Raw genomic sequence first — 22,437 nt, 5'->3', positions numbered from 1 at the left:
TTATAGGAAGTCATTATTGGAAGAGACAGAGAGGCCCAAAGCCCAGCTGAGCCCTTCTGGCAGATTCCCATCAGTAGCAATGACTGGTGCCTGCCGGGTGGGGGCTGAGGAGCCTCCCAAGTTCCCAGGTGGGTGAGCTATCCAGCAGTATCGCAGCCAGTGCTAGCAGCTAGGACCGGATGAGACTAGAGAGACAGATACCTCAGCCAGGTCCAGAAACCCCAGGAAGGTCCCCAGAGGGGGTCCTAAAGTTCAAGATACACAAGAACCATTTTCTGGAGGTGTCAGGTGCACTGGATGATTGTCACAGGGGTCTGTTCTGGTTCTGAAGTGAATAGATGTTTGATAGACTAACACTTTAACTTTTTACAAGCATCTCCCCCAGCGTTCTCAAGAGACTAAAGAAATGACACTAGTGACTATACCCCAAGGTGACAGTATGGTCTCTTCCATGTTGAGAGGGGACCTAAGCCAAAGTGTTAAGAGAAGCAAGCTGAGGGGACAGCATGCAGATTTGAGCTGAGACCCTAACACCTACCAACTGTGACTGCTCCCATGTAAGCCTCAGTTTCCCCAACTGGAAAATGGGGAACCAGAGAACGTTGAAGAATTATTTGCTGAAACAAACAACACTTTCCTTGCACTGGACAAGTGCGTTCAGTTCTACTGTACACTACAGTGACCACCATAAATAACAATCTATTGTATTCTTGCGCCATGCCAAGAAGATAGATTCCAAGTGTTCCCGAAATTTAAATAATAAATATGCGAGATCGTGCATATGTTAATTAGCTTGCTTCAGCCATTTCATAGCATATGCATTCTCCAGAACCATGTTGCATGTGATAAACATATGCAATTTGTTATTTCTCGGCTAAGAAGGCAGTGGTGTCGAGACACACCTCGGGGTGTCAGGACACTTAATGTGAGATGTCTGCGCCCATGCCCAGCACACAGAGCAGAGCCACCAGACTCTTTCTTCCAGTCGTTTGCCCGCTCTGGCCTCACACAGCTTCTGCTTGACTCCTTGATGCAGGGTGGACACAGCAGGAAAGGCCCTTCTTCCTACAGCCTCTGGTGGCAGATTGGAGACCGTCTAGGAGAAGGGGTTGGAGAGGCCTGCTGAGTGGGAGTGTGCTTGTCTCACAGTCCAGCCTTGCCCGGCACCAGCAGGCTCACCCAGCACCACCTCAATTTGGAATTGTGCAGGAAACAAATTTCGAGAGGGAGACCCCATTACCATCCTACCCGTTGCCCCTTCTCCGATCATATCCCTCCACTTTGTGCATTTTCCAGCATCTTAGACCAACTCTTTTATAACACCTTGGATGCTCTTGGCAGCCAGTGGACCTTGGTGTCCACAAGAGCCCTGTTTTCTACAGCATCCCCACAGGAGACTTTCGTGGTCCATACCCCTTTGATGAGGACGAGCAGGATGTGGGGCAGGAAACCGCCTTCAACATGTTCCGACTGTTTCAACTGGTTGAAAAGCAAAATTTTAGGGGCCTTCTTACCACCCCAGACCCTGAGTTTTATAGTGCAGAGAACTGATACCCAGAGGACACCTTCCCAAGCTCCTGAAGCCAGAGAGAGGCAATGGCCCTGCACAAAACCCAGAGCCCTTTCCTAGGAACCTGGATCTCAATCTGCCGCTTCATCCCTGGGTCAGCAACCCACAGTTGGAGCAGTTGAAAGTGTGTGCTCCACCCATAAGCTCTCCGTTCCCTCCCCGTCCAATCCCTGAGAGCTGGTAGATGGGCCCCTTGCACCAGAACCACACTCGAGACCACTGTCAAAGCATCGGGGTCCAGAGGTCTAGAGATGCAGGTACTGAGACTAGCCAAGGGTTCCTCACAGGGACTGGGTCCAATGAACAAACAGGGAAGCCTGACAGGTGGCCAGAGGAAGTGGGGACAGAAGAGGGTCATTCTCCCCTGGAACCCCAACCTCTCAGACAGACTTGTCGGAATGGACATATGTCCTTGGGAAGGCTGGGGAGAGAGATAAACATTCAAAGCCCAACAGCATAACAAAGGGGCCTTGGAAGCCAGAAGAGCTGGGCAAAAATAAAGTGATATTATTCACTCAGCAGGTGGTAAATAGTCCCAGTTAATGACTGTGTGGCACCTGACATTTTCCAAGGCACCTTCCAAAATCCATCCCACTTAATATTTATGACACCCCTGGGAAGGAGCTATTATTATTACCAATTTACTTCATAGATGAGAAAACAGAAGCCTAAAAAGGTTATGTGATATGCCCAAGGTCACACAACTCAAACTTAGTCGTGCCAATTGCCAGTCCTGAGGTCTGCCCTTCCACCAGTACACCCTGCAGGCTCAGCTGGGGAGCCTTGCGTCTGTGAGAGAAGGTGCTGGCTCCAGACAGTAAAGAATTCATTGAAAAGGGTGGAGTCAACTTCCTTAGGATGTCATTCTCCAAGACTAAACAAAGATGTCCCTGACAACCACCGTCTGGATAGCCCTTAGCCTAGGGAGAGGAGGGGAGGGTGGATGTCACAAAGCAGGGAGAAAAGCAGAGATGGGTCCTGAGAGAAGAGATGCTGCCACTTCCATCTTACTGGCAGAGGAGGCGGGAAAGGATACCGTTTATGACGGGATGTTGCTGTTGGTTTTGAGAGTTAACCTTGTGGCATCAGCAAGGGGCACAGAACCTGGCCGCTTTGCCTTAGACCCCAGTTTGGACCATATCCTAAGGCTTCTGGAAATGAGCCCCAAAAGGCTGGCTCCCTGACTGTGCACTCACCTGCTCCCCCAACTGCGTGGCCAACTTGCCAAGAAGGAGTTGTGGGTAACATCTCTGTTATGGTCCGGTTGCTATGGCAATAAATTGCTGCTAATTAGTAGTGTGGTTACCATGGCAATTTTCTAGTAATTACAGGTTACAAATGGTGCAAGGCTTCAACCCAACCCAATTAGTTAATTAGAAAGATTTAGAAATTTGTCCAAAAGGGAAATAACCTGCTTTGTAGAAAATGAAGGGAAGGTGTCACAGCTTGGGCGCCAAAGGCAGAGGCAACTGGAGGATGCCACAGAAAGGGGAGGACTGAGTTGCATGGTAGCTGGTCCTGAGTCCCACCTGGAATCTCCTGGAAGCCTTCCCCTGGGCTGGAGTCTGGCAGTGACCAGAGCAGGGACAGCTGCTACTAGTACCTCTTTTTAACAGGCAGAGACGATGCCCAGGTCATGTGTCAGCATCCTTTCCACTGGGCTTCACCTTAGTTATATGATTTCTCCTGGAAGGGAGATCCTTAGAAGTAATGGGGAGTTTGTTGCTCGTTCTCATGAGACTGGATTCTCCTCTAAGATAAACTGAGTACCTGGGAAGAAAGAATCCATGAGAGAAAATGCCTAGAAGGCATTGGCAAGAAGTCCAGCAAGAATACTGAAAGTGGTAAAGTCATTATGGAGCCCCTGCCCCAGCTCCCTCACGTCGGGAACAAAGCCCCATACTTTGTCATGGAGCATGTCTCAGGGTGAAGGACCATGGACATCCAAGAACCCTTTTCTCAGATAAACTCAGTCACTTTACTTGATCCACAGGTGGGTGGCAACGGCCTAGCCATTACCACATGACTCTGCTGGAGTTCTCATTTACTTAAAAACCCCACCCCCAGTTTTCCTCTTGTTATAGTAGTTAGTTCTTAGAACAATGTACCTCAGCCCTTAGGGGGCATACAAAACACACAGTGGTCTTGTCAGGATGCAGGACTCAGCAGGGCCTGAGTCTTTGAGTCTCTGAGAAGCCCAGCAGCAGGTCCACAGGCCAGGCTGTACAGCAAGGCTGTAGGCTTCACAGAAATTCCATGTCCCTCACCTTACTTTTTAAAAATTGTCTTCTGAAAACTCCATATTTATCATACACAAAATGATGTTCTGAAAGTATGTGCCCTGTAGAGTAGCTGTCTTGAACAAACATGCATTATTCTCCATTTGCAGGGAGGTCACTCACAACCCACCATCATAAGCAGCAAGAACAGCAAGTGCTTCTTAGCCGGAGTCACCACACTGTATAAGCGTCTCTCTGACTTAGCCCCCCTGTTTAACTGTTCCCTTTCTATTCACCCCCCCACCAGACCCTGATAACTCCACTCTCTTCCCTGCTTCTGTAGCTTGGACTCTGCACCTTAGGGATTCCTGGTATATCTGTCTCATCTCTGCTTGGCATGTTGTCTTCCAGGCTGGATAACATCTCACTGCGGAAAAATACCACATTTTCTTTATTCAGTCTTCTGATGAACATGGAGGGTGGTTTCATATTGGCACTCACGACTTTTGCTATAGTGGACACAGGAGTGCAGAACTCTCGAACCTACTGCCTTCATTTCCTTTGGAGTATATATGCCCAGCAGCAAAATTGCTATGTTATATGGTAGTTTTATTTTTATTTTTCTGAGCGTACACCACACTGCTTTGTGGTTGTACTAATTTATATTCCCTCCAACTGTGATTAGGGATTCATTTTTCTGCTCCCTCTTGTTGGATGCTTGTAAGCCATCATCGTTTCTCATTTGATTTTTATAAGGACTAGAACAGAAAGGGCGAGTCAGAAAAGCCACCCATTTAGCAGAAGAAACGGACGCTCAACAGGGAACAAAATGTCTATATTCCAGCAGCTTGGGAGAATCTGCATCAGCTGCTTGTGGACTATTTTAACAGTTACCCAGCATCCAGGGGCCATGGCTACTGAGGCTTCCTAAATGGGGATGGTTTTTCCAAGGAAGCAGATGAGGTCTGGGAAGCAGATGCTGCATTTGAAGCCCGGTACTTTCAGAGGCTTTGTTCATGGGGCACTAAGGTTGGACTTCTGCATATCAGGAACTCAAAATTGATGTTAGTCCTCAAAGCCTAACATAGCGTTGGCTTGATTTGTGTTGTTGTTGGGTTTTTTTTAATGTAAATACTCTATTGGATTTTGCCTTCTTAAACTACAAAAGCAAGACTTGTTGCTGCAAGCCAAACAACAGGAAACATTCAAGAAAAGACCAATTACCATCTCTTTCCTTTTCCCTAGTCCTTCTTGGTCCAGCTAGTCAATGTAAACTTCTTTGCTTTTTCCTAATTCAAACTGGCTTATACACACATGCATATTCTTGAATACTAAGAGTTTTCCCACCGTTTTTTTTTTTTTTTAATAAATGTAAGATCACATAGAATTGTTACTTGCCAAGTTGCCTTTCCTTTCCTTTTCTTTTTTTAAAACATCATGGGCTTCCCTCCAAATCAATACATATGGATCTACATAGTCCTTTTAGTAGCTGCAGAATCATCCACCATATGGCTACACCAAAATCCGTTCAGCCAGTTCACTGTCAATGGACAAAACTGCTTAGTACGTCAGTCAAAGCTAAATAATCATTGGGCCTGGATCCCACAGCTTGTCAGAGCCTGCAGGTAAAGCTGACTTCCACAAATTCTTAACCAAAAACACATGCATAGCTTCTGACAGGTGTGTTTGGGACTTGAGGGGGAAGTGAGGTACTGTTGAGAGTCCTGTGAACTGCCTGTGCCTCCAGGGATAGAGCTGGTTTTAGGGATTCATCTGGTCGGCATGATGACCACGTTCTGTGTTCCTGGGGCATGGAATGAAGCCTTTGGCACAACATGGTCCCCTCCAGCTCCTCTCTGGCCTCAATGGGGTCAGAGTTATGGAGACTGCAAGCTGAGGTGTAGCTCAGTTTTTAACTTATCTGGTGCCTGTGCAGCCCAGTCCTCCAGGTGGGGCTGGCCTGGGCACCAGGCACTCACTGTGAATGCACCTCTTCTCCTAGCGGGCCGGGGCGTCAGCGTGGGCCCCATTCTCAGCAACAGTGCCTCAGATATCTTCTGTGACAATGAGAATGGGCCCAACTTCCTCTTCCACAACCAAGGCAATGGCACCTTCGTGGATGCTGCAGCTAGTGTCGGTGAGTAGATGTGACCCTTCCCTGTGCCCTTGAGGTCCCTGGGCCCAGGAGACTGGATTTCTCTGCTATCCTCAAGCCACAGGGGTGTTTGCTGATGGGGCAGGGAGGCTCCTGTCCTAGGCATGCCCTGTGCCCACAGCTGGCATTGGCCTATGAACCTCGGGGTCTGCTTTTCTTCACTAGCACAAATTCTCCTTTGACGCTCTGCCTCCTCAGCTTGGCCTCTCCCCAGTTATCTTGTCCTTTGTTATTGCATTGAACTTACTATGTGTACATGTGGGTGTGTGCATGCTACAGCACTCAAGTGGAGGTCTGAGGACAACTTGCAAACGTCAGTTCTCCCCCTCTATTGTGTGGTTCTTGGGGCTGGAACTCAGATCAACAGGCAGCAGGCACCTTTACCACTCTGATACATCTCCCTCAATTATCATAAACATCCAGTTTAATCCAGTAACTGTTTCTTTTTTTTTTTTTTTCTCTCTCATACAACACATCCCACCTGCAGTTCCTCTCCCTCCATTCTTCCTAGTTCCTACCACCAACTCCCTTCTCTCCCAAATCCACCCCTTCTCTGTTTCCCTTCAGAAAAGAGTGGGGCTCCCAGGGACATCAACCTAACATGCATAGCATGACAAGTTACAATAAGACTAAGCACAAACACTGGTTATCAAGGCTGGGAGAAGCAGCCCAGTCAGACGAAAATGGTCCCAAAGGCAGGCAAAAGAGTCAGAGACACCCTAACTCCCATTGTTAGGAATCTCACAAACCCACCAAGGTAATAACTATAATGTATTTGCAGAAGACCTAGTGCAGCCCATGCAGGCTCTGTGAGCCCCTATGAGCCCTGCTTAGTTGATTCTGTGGGCCATGTTCTCCTGGTGTCCTTGACCCCTCTGGTTCCTACAGTCCTTCCTCCCCCTCTTTCAAGGGTTCCCTGAGCACCTAGAGAAGGGATCTGGTGAAGATCTCCAGTTTTGATTCCCTCCCTCACCCCCCTCTCTCTGCCTAGTGTTTGGCTCTCTGCATCTGTCTCTGCATATGCTCCCACCAGCTACTAGAATAAGACTCCCTGATGATGACTGGACTAGGCAACAATCCATGAGTATAGTAGAATATCACTAGGAATCATGTTCTTGATTATTTTCCTATCCTAGGTATCTGGGCTGTCCAGCCTCTGATTTCTGGTCATATGGGCAGTGTCTGGCATGGATTCCTTTTCATAGTGTGGACCTCAAAGTAGAACATTCATTGTTAAATTAGTTTAGCTCTCCGGTTGGTTGGTTGGTTGGTTGGTTGGTTGGTTGGTTGGTTGGTTTGGTTTGGTTTGGTTTTGGTTTTTGATACAAGGTTTCTCTGTGAAGCAATGACTGTTCTGAAACTTGCTCTGTAGACTAGGCTGGCCTGGAACCTACAGAGATCTGCCTGCCTCTGCCTCCTGAGTGCTTGGATTGAAGGCATGCAACATAATGCCCAGCTAATTCACCAATCACGTCATGAAGCTTTGCTAAGTGTCTGGCTAGTGTTAGACCTGACCTGAGGAAGGCTGAGACTTCCCCTCATTTTAGAAATAAATGTCTACATGAACAGCCATACTGAAGCAGGATAAAGTGCAACCCAAACCTTCATCATGGCTTCCTGCTCTGCTCCTATCTCTGCCTTGGTGATTATCTCCCATCAGCCTCAGGATCTTTGCATGTACCATTCCCTTTTCTGTGGATTGTCCTCCCTCTTCTCTGCCTGTAGAACTTCCACTTGCCAGTTAACATTGTGCTCAATGTCACCTCTGAGAAGCATGTTCTGACCTCCTCTGTGGCATCTGGCAGACATCCCTTCCTTCTCCTCTTGTGTTTCCTCTGCCCCTGGCATGCGCCTCTCATTCAGGTTTCTACATTGCCCACGTGACCAGACTGTGTGCTCTACAAGGACTGGGATCTTATACTGTCCGCTCTTGGTACCCAGGTGATGGCAGAATGAACACTTTATCTGTTGTGGATGCGGTGTGTGCCCTTCAGCCCCTTCCTCATCCCCCATTTCCTCCCATACCGAGAATGAATGAAGGCTTCAATGCACCTCCTCCTTGGAGCCTGAGCAAGAGCTGACTGAGGATATGACCCCACCAGCTCGTCAGACAGCAGCATCTAAGCCCCAAGTGTGAGCCCATACCTTCTCTCAGAAATAAGAGTATCTCCCCTTCAGCTTCCTGTTCGGGGAGTCTCCACATGTGGCTGTCCCAACCTCCCACCCCAGCTGAAGCACTGCCTACCCCAGCTGGTTGCCTGTCATCCTTGGCCCCGTGTCTCTCCTCCCCTGGCAGAGTCTGGAGTGTGGTCATCTGGCCTGTCCTTCATGCCCATCCCCCACCCAGGCTATGCCCCAGCAGTATACTGTTTGCTGCTGAGAAAATCGCAGGCTGACGGGGAGGAGGTAGCACAGAGAACCGGGAGGATTTGATAAGGTGTTAAGGAGATGGAAGCAGAGGTGAGCGAACACGTTGGAGTGGGAAAAGGTATCAGGCAGGAGGAGATGCAAGGTGCGAGGCCCGTAATTGAAAGTCGGAGTGATTGCAGGGGTTTAACAAGACATGTCAAGGGGGCATTCATCACCCAAACAGATGCCGCTGGGAAACGCAGCCTGGCACTGCTTAGTCCCGCGAAAAGGAACCAGCTCCTTGTCAAGGTGCCTCACAGATAGGAGAGAGATGGGCCAGCTCAGAAGGCCACCGACCTGACGCTTAGGCAAGCGAGCTTGCAGAGAATTAATGGAATGCCAGCCCCAGGAATCTGAGGCTTCTCCCAGTCCCTGCAGTGCCATCCTCCTGAACTGAGTCCCTACCTTGTCTCCTGTCAGTGCTCAGCCCCAGGCCTCTCTTCTTCATGAGAACACCTCCAAGGTTCTCAGAGCCCCCATACCTGCCTTCTCCAGGCTTTGTCCTCAGGATCAGCGTGTCTCAGCTGTCCTGTTCCATCTCACCTCGATTCTGTTGGTCTACTACCTTGTATCCAAGGGCAACCTGCAGCTGTTTGTCCTCTAAAAGTGTCATCTTTGCTTAGCTCTGAGCCTAGGCCAGGAGCAGAGAGATCTGCCTCTACACTCAGGAAGAGGGAATCCGGGGGCCGGAGGAGATATCAGGACTGTGCCCACTGCATTCTTCCCCAGGATGGGCTCCTCAGTGGATGGTGAACATGGGGGGCAGGGCACTTCCTTTTCTCCCAGGCCCATTGTGGGTTCTCCGTCATGGTTGCTGTATTTCCTCAGCTGTCACCAGCATCCCCAGTTTGCCTGCTGTCAAGTTATTTATGTCTCTTCATTCATTCAGCAAGCACTTACTGAATGCTGCCATGCAGCCACAGGCACAGAGGTAGACCTGCGGCACACAGGAACCACAGGGACGTGGCTGACCCTGAGAGTGAGGCAGATAGACAGGACCCCAAGCAAAGAGACACACACCCCCCCAAAGAGCACAGTCTGTGACTAGTACTAGGAAGGGAAAGATTGGAACGATGAGGGAGGCAGGTGGGGAGTGACTGCTTTAGGAGATCTGGACTTCATTTTTTTTCTTTTTATTAATGCATTTAGTTATCATAGAAAATAATGAGTTTTATTGTTACGTCTTCATACATGTATCATGCTTTGGTCTTCATTACCTCCTCCCTGCCTCCCATCACCCTTCTTCCTGCTGTTCCCTCACTTCCCTTTTCAAACAGTTCCTCTCTCTGCTTTTCTGTCACAGGTATCCACTTGCCTTTTCTTAGTCTTTAGGTCTCTTCCTTCATAGCCAACCCTCTTTCAGCTTCCATGTCAAGTTTTGTGTCTATGTATACATGTCTTTATGCGTGTGTGAGCGTGTGTGTGTGTGTGTGTGTGTGTGTGTGTGTGTGTGTGTGTGTGAATTTAAACCTGGAGTCCACATATTCAAGAAAACATGTTGCCAGGCAGTGGTAGCACATGTCTTTAATCCCAGCATTTAGGAGGCAGAGGCAGAAGCAGGTGAATCTCTGCGAGTTCAGGGCCAGCCTGGTCTATAGGACAGCCAGAGCTACACAGAGAAACCCTGTCACAAAAAAAAAAAAAAAAAAAAAAAAAAAGTCCTGTTTGTTTTGTTGAACCTAGTTTGTCTTAAGGGTTACTTTGCATGCACAAGTCATAAAAGGCTTCTTTAAGGGGTTCAGTTTCCAGAGGCCATGAAGGCATCCTGAGAGGAGATAGCAGCTAGACCAAAGGTCCAGAATGTAGGAAGAGCCAGGCGGTGGTGGCACATGCCTTTAATCCCAGCACTTGGGAGGCAGAGGCAGGCGGATTTCTGAGTTCGAGGCCAGCCTGGTCTACAGCGTGAGTTCCAGGACAGCCAGGACTATACAGAGAAACCCTGTCTCGAAAAAACAAAAAAACAAAAAACAAAAACAAACAAAAAAACAAAAAAACCAAACCCAGAATTTAGGAAGAACTACATTCACTTAAAAGATGGAAGGACTATGGTGACCAGAGCCCAGTAAGTAAGGAGCACAGTAAGCCAGAACCCATGATCCCCAGGCACAAATCTGAACTTAACCCAAGGTACTGGTGAACCCTTGAGAAAGTTAACCAAAGAGGGATGTGATCAACCTGTGGCCTTGTAACAATGCTAGGAAAGGTTTTGGTCCCCAAGAATGTCCACACTCTCCTACTCCTGGACCATACCACCCTGAGCTGAGTCCAGGTAGCATGTGAGTAGATGACCATGCTGCTGCCTGCCCCCATGAGAACATCTAAGATTTAGCTGTGCACCGCCCCCCATCTTCCTGGGAAAACAGGAACTGAATGAAGGTCACCTTCTCTTGTTGCTGGAGGTGAATGTTTATGGAACATGCAAGGGATAGCACCCTGAAACGCCTTCCTCTCCTCCCCAGGTGTAGACGACCCTCATCAGCATGGCCGAGGTGTGGCCCTGGCAGATTTCAACCGTGACGGGAAAGTAGACATCGTCTACGGCAACTGGAATGGCCCACACCGCCTCTATCTGCAGATGAGTGCTCACGGGAAGGTCCGATTTAGGGTAAGAGCAGCCAGCCCTGCATGGCGTTTAGGCAGACCATGAGAGATGGAGCCTGCCTTGTGCACCCTGATAAGCTCAGGAGGCCTTGGGGCTCTTGAGAGCTGGAAGTGGGCTCTCAAGGAAGGCAACATGCAGGGCTCTAAGTCACCAGCATGACCTAGGGGCAAAGTCTTAGGCCTGAGCTCTGGGCAGAAATCAAGTGGCCAGAGAGAAAGAGAATCCTCCAAGGTAGCCTGCAGGAATCCTGTCAGGAAAAGTCATTCTTTGGTAACCACTGTTCCTCAGGGCTCCCAGGGCACCCCACCTGCAGTGTCTAACTGGGCCTTCCAACTGAGCTTCAGACCCAGGATCAAATGATGAAACAGGAGATAAGTTGAGGCCAGCAAGCTCCCAGACTATCTGCAAGGTCAAATGAAGGATACGATAAACACACATAGCTTCGTCCACCTCAGGAGCTGCCGGCAGAATGTAATGACAGGTATTCTCCTCTAGGGCTGCGGGGTGGCAGTGCCAAGCTTGAGTCTGGGACTTTCTCAGCAGATGACAGAGTATGGATTTAATGAAGCTGATATCAAGAGGCCAGGCTACTCTTGATATACTTAGGACTTGGTAAATAATAACAATAAACAGGAAGTGAGAAGTTATGGTATTCCAAGCTTTGTGAATACAGAGAATTCCCCAGGATTCCCAAAGTCTGTGAGACACTGAAGAGGCCCCACCCACATCTGTCTTGGTCTTCCCTTCCCTGCTGAGACTCCAGGCCTTCTGGAAAGGAGGGTGCTTGCCTTGCACTCAGGGCATTGATCCTGGGGTTCTGGGTGAGTCGCTTCTTTATCTGGCATTCTGAAATGATTTTGCCCTCCCTGCCCCCAGGATATCTGACAAAGTCTAGGAGCATTTTAGATTGTCCTGACTGGGAAAGGACAAAAGCCAGAGTGGCTGCTGGTGACATCTCACAGTACCCAGGACAACAGTGCACAGGACAGACCCCACTCTAAAGAGTCATCTGGCTTCAGATGTCCTGTGCTGAGGTTGGAGAACATGCTAGCCTTCCGAGGCTCCTCCACAGAGCTCACAACACAATAACAATAACAAATGTCCCGTTTATCACGCACCACCCACGTGCCAGGATCCCTGATAAAAGCTTTACATAGATTATCTCAAAGCCCAGGCATGCGGAGGGGCAACCCCAGGGGGGCTGTGTAAGTTTCCATTTTTACAGGATCGATGGAGCAGTAATGAGTTAGAGATCCTCAGGTCTCCTTGTTCCCGGCTCTGAAGACCCTGCTCAGCCCACCCTGACCAGGCAGCCAGGCTCTTAATCAACCTCATTACAGTGCTGATGAGGACTGTCACCCTCCCCTGCCTCCAGGAGCAAGCATCTCTGCAGCTGGGCCAAGAAAGCTCCTTCCTATGGTTCCAAAGCACACCACAGAAAGAGAAGGCAGGAGCTGACACAAGGGCAGGACCTGACTCAAGGGCAGGGGCTTCCAGAGAACAGCTCAGCCCTTCCCAGCTCTCTTCACTTAGGCAATGGAATCTGGACAGCCACTGAGTGTCTTCAAGGGACAACCTACCCACAATGGGAGTATTCTGCTCAGAAACAAAAGGCCTTCTTCCATTTCAGAGACAAATCCCACACCTAGGACCCTGTGTCAGAGCCTCCCAAGACAGCCAGAACTTCTGGGGAGGGTTCCTAGCTTGGCTGTCTTAGGTCCAGAGTCTCCCTGTAAGTCCTGGGCAGGTATAAATGATAATGGCATCCCTTCAAATCGTGCCTCAAATAAAACCCTAAGGCTCCCAAGAATCATAATGAGGGAACAGAAGCACTGGAAGACAAAGCTAAAGGATGCATCTGGCTTTCCATGGGGCCGGTGACAGGGATGAGGCAACACAGATCGGATCGCCAGGGATGTTTCCTAGCCACTTTAAAATGCACACCTGCCATGCGGGCCTCACAGTGTAGCCCGCTGCTATCCACAGTGAGATCCACCCCAGGGGCCGAGTAACCTCCCTGAGGTGAAGCAGCTAGCCAGTTGGAGCCTGCATTCAAAAGCAGGTGGTTTCTGGTACTGTCCTGGCTTCTGGTTCCAAAACTGAGAGGAAGTGCGCCTGGTCAGAATCTGCAACCTGGAGCTCTGGCTCTGAGCCCGTCACTAGTAATCCCTCTCCCTCTTCAAGCCTCAGTTATCCCATCTGTAGAGTGGAATGCTGACACCAGGCTGCTCAGGGGGCTGGCAGGAGGGTTAAGTGTGATCCGGACCCAGCTCTGAGCTCCCGTGTGAACGGCAGCTGTGGTTACTCTGCCCTCCTTGTCCTGCAGGCAGTCTGAACTTTGTGTGATTCCCAAGCGCTACCACTCCAAGTCATGACAGAGGGGATGTACAAGAGATGGGTGTGGTCCCTTGCTCATTGCTACCCTCCTGCCTTCTGACCCTCAGCACTCTCTCCTCCAGGACATCGCTTCACCCAAGTTCTCCACGCCCTCCCCTGTCCGGACTGTCATTGCTGCGGACTTCGACAATGACCAGGAACTGGAAGTCTTCTTCAACAACATCGCCTACCGCAGCTCCTCGGCCAATCGCCTCTTCCGGTACCAAACCCAGGCCATGGCGGGTAGAAAATTAGAGGGCAGGATTCCAAGGGTCAGGGAGGCTGTGCTGGGGGCGGGGCGGAGTGGGAGGAGAATAGGAAGTCAAGGGAATCAAGGGGCGGTCCTTGATTAAGAGAGGGGAGTACAGAGACCAAGCAATAGTCTCCCAGCTGTGGCTGGGAATGAGCAGAGAGGACATGGTCCAGACAGGCCCAAACCGCCACCTCCACAAAAAAGAACCCCAACAGCCACAGGAAGGCTTCCAGGGTCATCTGTTGTGTAAACCTGGGTTAAACAAAGAGAGTCTGGCTTATTTACTACAGACTTCTGAGCAACTATAGTAGAACCTCAGAATATTTCAACTTTCTGAAAGACGAACAGACGAAGTGTTCCAAATAGATTCGGCCACAGGACACATCTTTCAGAGGTGTCTCTCAGAGGAGGGTTGCTCATCAAAGCATTCTTGGGAAATGCTGGAGTTGACAGTTAATGGTAGAGATTGGAGAGGAAATCTCAGAGTCCTCAAACATCTGAGCATCCCAGGGACTGAAGGGATCACCCAATGTGCTTGTGCAGAGCCTGAGGGCCCACCTCATATCTCCAGGTTGGGGGTTGAGGCCCAGGAGTTGGTATGCCTAGCAAGAAGAGTGAGCACACAGTCATTCTTCCACATGGACGTTTGAGAAGCACAGCAGAGGCAAACCTCACAGGGTCTGTGATGCCACTAAGATGTGTTAAGCTGGAGGATGGAACAAGGGTGTTGAAGCCAGGAAATGGGTCAGGTCACCTGCTTGGCCTTCCAAGCCTCTGTTCCCTCTCTCGAGGGGGCTCAACTATTAATAAAAGGCGCAAGCTGTGACTAAGCATGTTTTAAAATATAATTATTAACCAAGCATCAATCCTGACTGGATGTAATCACCCCCTGAAGGCACCAGATTTACTAATTAGGTGCCTTGCAAAAAGCTTATTCACAACTTCTAGATTAATTGCAGAAGATCAATTGCTCGTTAACAGAGATGCTACTTTCCTTCTCTGGCTAATAAAGTGTCACTTCTTGGGGCCCCAAGCACTAACTTGTCTAGGGCTTCAGTTCTGTGGCTCAAGAACCCAGGTACCTTTCTGCCTGTCCACCTTCCTGGCCCACTTCAGCCTCCCAGTCTCCCATGCTGGACTCTCAGTCACCACATGGTCACACCCTGGGGCAAGTCGGCTTCTACTCAGGCAACAGAGCCACTGCCTAGGTACACAGCTGCATCCCAAGTCCCCCAGGCAGATGGCTAGGTCTTGAGCACACAGCTGAGGAACTGCAGCTGGGACCACTGTTCAACTGGCAGCTTGAAAGTTTAACCCCCACTTGCCCCATACTGTGCCACTTTGTTGCCATCACTGAGGGGACCAGCTCCTGGAGCTCAGTGTCTCTCCTGCCACATGCCACTGAGGACTCAAGGCCTCATGGTCCTTTAATGCTTCAGGGAGTATTATCACCCAAACCAAGCCCCAGTGACATGAGCCTGTGATGACCATGCAAGCAAGGATGTGAACTGTCTCCCACATATGCATCTAAATACCTCTGGTCTGTTCTCAAGTCTCCCTATACCACTTTCTGATCTTGTAAAATTTTTCTGTGCCTGCCCTAACCCTCCCCAAGTCTGTAGTCCATCAGAGCAACCAGCTGAAATGCCAGTCTGATCATCTCCTGATCCCTTTATCACCCTTTGTCTCTGCTGAGCTACACTAGAACCTGTAGCACACAGATGGTCAAAGGGACAGGGTGTGCCAATACGCTCAAAGGTCACACCTCTAGCAGATGAGCACATGCCCGTGTGTACTTAAGCACAGCACCCTTCCCAGGTACTCTGTCCGCCATCTGCATGTACACATGGATGTGTTCAGCCTAGATACCCTAGGTGAATGGAGGATGCACCATGGGCGTCTGTATCACCCTGAAATTCTGCAATGGTCTGCATCCAGTAACCACAGGCTCCAGCTCTTGGGACATAGACCCCTCTGTGGTTTGAGCAGACAGTATGATAGGGAGAGGAAAACACGTTCCTCCTGCCCCAGCCTCCTCATCCAGCCAGGGCAGAGGATCTACAGCTACAGAATTCAACCAGTGAGAGAAACAAGAGAGGAGAGCTTTCACCACCACCGACCACACACTGCTCACCTCATGTAGAGATAGCCAGACAAGAGGAACAGTCTCGGAAGTGCGTGCTCAGGGACAGGACTGAGTATTCCAAATACACGGAGGGAATCTCACCACCCAAAAGGACCTTTCCTATTTGCCTCTGAAATTCACCCTAGTAACCCACAAACATGTGCTTGCCTGGAGCTTGCCTGGGATCTAGGCTCTGTGTTTGATGTTGTGGGAGATGAAAAGATGAATTGTACGAGGTCCCAACCTGCATGGAGCTCACAGAGCAGCCTGAGAGATAAGATGCCCCCATGCAGAGTTAACACGGGCAGAAAGTGATAAAGGCCAGGAGAGCGGTAAAGGCAGAGGCATCAGAGATGGCTTGTGGTAGGACAGCCAGCAGGTGAAGAGGGAGTGGGTTGAGGAGGGAGAACCTGCATGGGGTTGAACCCTAGGTAACATCCAGAGCTATGGAACCCAGCATCCTTTGGAGAAACATGAAGGTCAGTTGAAGGTAGCTGCGCCTCTGCCCTTCTCCATCCATCACCTGCCCCTCCCCAGGCTGTCTATAATTCATCTATTAGAGAAGGAAAAATCAATGTTTACCAACATAAATTAAAACGCAGGAAGAGACCTGCCATAGTGAAGGTAGAGTCTGTAAGCAGAGAGAAATTCCACGGGCTTCCAGGGCACGGTGTTGGGGCTGCAGGGAACACAGTGACTGGGCCAGTGGGTCTAGGGAGCTCACGACGGCCATGTTGAAACAACTCTATCCTTTCTACAGTGTTATCCGCAGGGAGCACGGGGACCCTCTCATCGAGGAGCTCAATCCTGGTGATGCCTTGGAGCCTGAGGGCCGAGGTACAGGTAAGGCACCTGAAGGCTGCAGCTCTTCAGCTCAGCACAGTTCACAGCCTTGGGGAGGGAGGATCAAGAACTCAGGCAGCCAATCTCATCCCAAGTGAGGATAGAGAAGAACCCTGGGCCCAGAGACAGGAGGAAGGAGACCATCACATCCTCAGGGCTGCTGGGGGAGGGGCAGGACCTGTGGGCAGCAGTAGTCATGCCTTGTGTAGAGAGATGGGAGGGCTGAGGAATGTGTCCCCTCTGCTCCCTGGCAGGCATCCTGGGTCTGGCCCTTCCCCTCCCGGCAACCAGCTCAGTGTCGGACAAAAGGCATTTGACTGGGAGTCTGAGATGCAGGTCTGTGACTGCTCTCTTTTCTGGGTTTTGATTTCCACAAAATGAGAGTGTCTGCCTTTCTCATCTCTTTGGGTTGTAAAGAGGACCAAAAAGAGACCATGCCTATGCAAACACCAGAGACACTGAAAACAAAACAAAACAAAAACAAACAAACAAACAAAAAAACCCACTATTCTAAACACAGGAGAAGCCAGAAGTAACTTGCGCCCATCCCCTCCATGAAAATTCAGGGGAAGGAAGGGAAACCTGTCTGTGGATTCCTGTCTTGAGCCAGATGATGGGCAGGAGAGAAACGAACCTGCAGCCCCGTTCCTGCCCCAGCACTGTGCTCTTTCTGCCTCTCACACTCATGGCTATCTATTGTCACCACACCTAGGAGCCCCTCTCCCCCTAAGTCTAGATGCTGACGGCCAGAGGGGAACTCTGCATTGTTTGTAGGGGGCGTAGTGACGGACTTCGACGGCGATGGGATGCTGGACCTCATCTTGTCACATGGAGAGTCCATGGCTCAGCCACTGTCTGTCTTCCGTGGAAATCAGGTATGCACTGACCGCAGGCCCTTTAGCTCCCAGCCTGGTTTGCTCCCAGGGACCCACGTGCACATTTGGGCACAGGAACCTGGGCTCACTGGCCAGCATGGTGGAGAAACTAGGACGTGGAAACATAAGTCCCCAGGAAGAAGGACTACTTCCGGGATAACCCCTTGCAGGAAGGACTACTTCCGGGAGAATCCCTTGCTCAACCCTCTGCCTTCTGCCACAAGAACTTTTTGGCCCCAAACCTTGCCCCACAGTCTCTTGGCTTTCCCTCCTCCCTGCAGCAAGCTTTGCCCGTGTTCTTCTTCCTTTTCTCTTCTGCTCCTCTCCTCTTCCTCCCCTCCTCCCCCTCCTCCCCTTCCCCCTGTCCTCCTCCCTTATTCCTCTTCTTGCGTCCCTCCCAGCATTCCCACCTCCCTGATCTATGTCACCCTGGCTTATGCCTGTCACCTTCCTCCCTCCAGGGCTTCAGCAACAACTGGTTGCGTGTGGTGCCTCGCACCCGGTTCGGGGCCTTTGCCAGGGGCGCCAAGGTTGTACTCTACACCAAGAAGAGCGGGGCGCACCTACGGATCATTGATGGGGGCTCCGGCTACCTGTGTGAGATGGAGCCAGTGGCACATTTTGGCCTGGGTGAGTCGGGGCCCATGGGAACAGTAGCAGATCCTCCAACTAAGCCTTACTGTGTGCTGTGTGATTCAGGATCACACACACTCCCCGCCCTAGGATTTGGGATGTAACCTCTCTGAGCCCACTATAAAGGCAACCACCTGTGTTCTGTGGTAAGCCTGTGCCCAAGAGAGAGGAAGGGAGGAAGGGGGAAAACAGGAGCCCCAGCCCAGGGCCTCTGCGGAATTAGCTCACCTAGAGGGCAGAGTACCTAGCTCTCCGTTCTTAACTCTGCCCAGACCATGCTTTGTTCACACACTGAACTCCAACAAGTATGTCCAGAGCACCTGCTCCCCCAACCCCCAGGAGCCAGCTTAGTCTTTAAGGTGCTGCCCGAAGTCTGGTGTCTTCCTCAGATGGAAGGCTTGGAGTCCCGAGTTTTCAGTGGGCACAAAGTCACTCTGAGAGGTGAAGGCTGGATCCTGATAGAGGATGAGATTCTAAACCCACCCACCCCATCCCACCCCCGCTCTTTTATATGTCTAAAAGCAGGGATCTCCATATATCAGAATTGGTCAGCAGCACAGAGCTCTTCCTACGTGGCATTTAGAATGGCCCCCAACTCATGCTGCAAGCTGCTTGCCAGCTTCCAGACACAGGGGAAACTGGCTCTGTTGTAGCTGTGGGGTGTACATAAGCTCCCATTGTAAAAAACACTTCTGTGGGTCATATTTTTAGTTTTGTGTTTATTGTTAGTGGCGAGGGGGTGGGTTGCCCAATGCATGCGGTAATACGAGCATAGCTCTTGCAGAGTCGGCTCGCTCTTTATGTAGGTTCCAGGGATCGAACTCAGGTCACCGGGCTTGCATGGCAAGTGCCTCTACCTGCTGAGCCATCTCACTGGCCTGTTTGGTAGATTCTTTTGAAATAATAAGAACTGCTAGGTATGCCCCAGCTGTTACGGGTGCTCCTTGATCTATACTGGGGTTCCATGCCAAGGTAAGTTAAAAGATCTTAGTTGGGAAGGCATTGAGTTACTCAGCATACCAAAGACAGGTTCTCAGTTAGCAGCATGGTATACTGCAGAGTGTCGGCTCTCCCCTTCATGGCTATTCACCACTGCCCAGTGTCTCAAGGGAGGACAATGATGTATAGTACTGGACCAGGAAAAAAACCATATTCGAGGTCCTAGGTTCAGTTTCTAATCGCATATCTCTTGGTTTTCACATCAAAAAGTTACAAATGCCATCACCAATTGGGGGACAGTCTGTAATATCCCTAACTACATATCACAGAAGAATGAAAATTTAGACACACAGAGCTCTCTGCACTGTTATTCATAGTAGTGGTGTGTTTGTGAGACAAAAATCAAAAACAGTGTCTGGGGGTTGGAGGGGGGGGTGCATGCCTTTAATTCCAGCTCTCTGGAGGCAGAGGCAGGTGAATCTTGGAGTTCTAGGACAGCCTGGTATACAGATCAAGTTCCAGAACAGCCAGGGCTACACAGAGGAGCCCTGTCTCAAAAGACAAAACAGAAACAGAAACAATGCAGGTGTCCATTGTTTATGGTTCACCTTGCTGTGGTACACTGATGTGACCCAGCCGTAAGAGCTGTTTGCTGAGTAAAGAGGTCTTACCTCAAAGGCACCTTCCCAAAATGACGAGGTCACAGAACTGAAGACAGACAGCTCCCAATAAAGAGATGCTGTCAGGCAGATGCCCATATGGGGCCTCTCCACAGTGATGAGCAGTGGGTGTCTCAGTCGCAGTGGCTACATGAATCTAACATGCCATCATGACAGAACTGTCCACACACCTGTTCCCGTGGCAAAGCATTGATTTCCATGTGGTAAATCAGAAAGCAAGCCATAACCACGGGGGCAGCTGTGTATACGAAACCCTCTGTGCTATCTTAACTACCTGCTGTGTCTTCGGTTATTTCAAAATAAAGCATTTTTTAAAAGCCTGGAGGTTAAAGGAAGATGTGAAAATTCCACAGGGAAGAAGCAGGGATTACAATTAATGGGCCAAAGACTGAGGGGTGCTGGGGAAGGGGTGATCAGGAGTCAAAGCTTTGAGTCGAAGATTCCCAGGTGCTAAACAGATGCTCTCCCGTGTGTTAGCACCTCGTGAAGTGATATGATCTTAATATAAAAAGATTAGACAACATGTTCTCTAATCGATAAGTATATACCAGCATATACCAGCATTAATATTAGGCACACATCGTACGTGCACAGAAAGGAAACGCAAAGAGCAAAAGCACTTGCTTCTGTGTGCATGGCTAGCTCACTACAGGGACTGCTGCCTGATCTGGGCATAGTGCAGGGCACTCAGTTATCATGATTTGGTCCTCATGAGTACTTCTGGTGGGCATTATTATCTCCATCTTGTAAATGAGCAAACCCTGGGTACTAATGTTAGAGGAAGACTGCCCAGGAGCTCACGGGATTCAAACCCAGGCCTGGCTGAAAATATGGTTTGCATTTTCTACCATATGTCCTATTATATGTGTGTTCATTCTGGTTTTTATAGAGAACACATAATATTTATGTAGTCTGAGAAAGAAGCAATAAATAGTTAGGGGACCCAGGGCCTGGTTATATGAGCATGTTCCCGGGCTATTGTGCTTGGATGGGTTAGCCTGAGCCTGGGGCATCTGTCACTCCTAAGGCAGCCATTTGCTGTGCTGGCCCTAAAGGTACAAGCTGACTTTTAAACATGGAGTCCTCCCTCTTGCAAACTAACAGTAGCTGACACCTACAGAGTGTTTCACATGTGCAGGGCTTTGCCTAAATTCTTCATTAATTCTCTTGGGAACTCGATGAATTATTAACCCCAGTCCGCACTTTACAGGCCAGAAAACTGAGGTTAAGGCTAAACGCACTGACCCAGTTCACAGCTCCTAAGGATAGGAAAAGGCTGGCTTTAGACTCCTTAGACACTGAGCTGCTGGGCTCTGTGTCTTCTCTGCCTCTTTCTTCCTGTCATGTATATATCTCCTTGGCTTTTGGGGATCCCAGAAGGCCATTCTAGCACCAAGGTGGATGCTGTCTCAAAGGTAAAATGTTTATCAAGCTTGATGTCAGCCCTGCTCCACTGGACAGAAAAAGAAATCGAGGCTCCCAGAATAAGCCAGCAGAGAGACAGGAGCTGGGCTGAGATTGTCTGGCCTCACATCCTGTAGATGGTCTCTGCCATTTTAAGATGTGTATTAGAGACCTCCCTGGGTCCTTTCTCTGTCCAGAAGGACCCTAAAAGGAGGCCTACTCTCTAGAACAGGCCCCTTGTTAGTTGCCTGAGACTGGTCTCAGGCATCAGAGCAGCCTCTGGGATCATTCCAGAAGACTGAACAGGGCAGGCTAGCTCCATTCCTGCCTCTTCAGGGCCCCTTAGGATCCCAACAGGTTCTTTATGGGCTGAGCATAGAGTTGTCCGTGCAACAACAGGGCAGAGCGGGCAGGGAGGGAGACAGTGGGAAACCTGGTGTTAGGAATGACTGAGGAAAAAGAACAAGGGGAGAGAAACAGAGCAGAAGAAGAATGAAAGAGAGGCAGAGACATGGGGAAAGAGACAGGAAGAAATGTTCTGGTCGGCTGGGTAAACCCCGGAAATCTCATGCAAGGCTGACTGGGATATACCCTGTGCTGACATGGAGTTTTGAGAGGATGGGACAAGTAAAATCAACTCTGCTCTGGACAGCTTTGCCAAGGAGAAGACTGGGATGGGTGAGGGGGGAGGTGGGAGAAATGGGGAGAGGTAGGGGGGGAGAAGGGGACTAGCAAGATGGTAGGAACTTAGAAGGCAGGGCCAGGGCTGAGGACATTCCAGAGGCCAGGCTAGCTTGAACCATGGCCCAGTGGTAAGAATGTTCAGTAGGAGGGATGGGAGCAGAGCCTGGAAAGTGGGGGCTGGGCCTAGCTCCCTGGGGTCTCCAGGTGGGTGGGCAGGCTGTGGTAGACAGAGGGTGTCCTGTCAGATCCAGGAAAGCCAGAGGCAGCACCATATAGTGAGAGCCAGTGTGCAGGGGCAGCATCCCCCACAACACTCGTTCTTAGAGGCCTCTTAAAATTTTTCTCTTGATTGTGAGAACAATGTATATTGATTATAGGGAAATGAGACAATACAACAAATCATAAAAAGAAGTAAAAATCACCCACAATCTCATCACAGTGCTTGGAATATTAAGTAAAAAAAAAAAAAAAAAAAAAAAAAAACCACACACACACACAAACATCTCCTTCAGCCCAGCCCCATCTGATCCATTCACTCCGTTCCGTTCACGTGCACTGAACACCTACGAGGTGCCCAGCAGTAACTACATCAGGAGCCTTGCCTTGAAAACCCCTGTATTCTAGCAGGCAGATGAAAAGCCTGGAATACATGCACAGTGTAAGTAGGTGA

At 49.8% G+C, this 22,437-nt stretch overlaps 1 protein-coding gene across 4 annotated transcripts in view; it reads left to right on the top strand.

The window, feature by feature from the left end:
- Crtac1 (cartilage acidic protein 1) overlaps positions 1-22,437 on the top strand; it is a 142,796-nt gene that overhangs the window by 110,984 nt on the left and 9,375 nt on the right. For all 4 annotated transcript variants that reach the window (XM_076921488.1, XM_076921497.1, XM_034496569.2 and 1 more), the window contains exons 6-11: positions 5,792-5,926; positions 10,813-10,958; positions 13,415-13,551; positions 16,470-16,552; positions 17,327-17,427; positions 17,889-18,057. In XM_076921488.1, coding sequence (XP_076777603.1) covers positions 5,792-5,926; positions 10,813-10,958; positions 13,415-13,551; positions 16,470-16,552; positions 17,327-17,427; positions 17,889-18,057 — 771 coding nt within the window. The remainder of the gene's footprint in view (positions 1-5,791; positions 5,927-10,812; positions 10,959-13,414; positions 13,552-16,469; positions 16,553-17,326; positions 17,428-17,888; positions 18,058-22,437) is intronic.

The sequence above is a fragment of the Arvicanthis niloticus genome, chromosome 1 (assembly GCF_011762505.2).
Source record: "Arvicanthis niloticus isolate mArvNil1 chromosome 1, mArvNil1.pat.X, whole genome shotgun sequence".
Classification (NCBI taxonomy): Eukaryota; Metazoa; Chordata; class Mammalia; order Rodentia; family Muridae; genus Arvicanthis; species Arvicanthis niloticus.
Note: the sequence above shows the minus strand (reverse complement) of the source record. Positions and strands in the feature narration are given on the sequence as shown.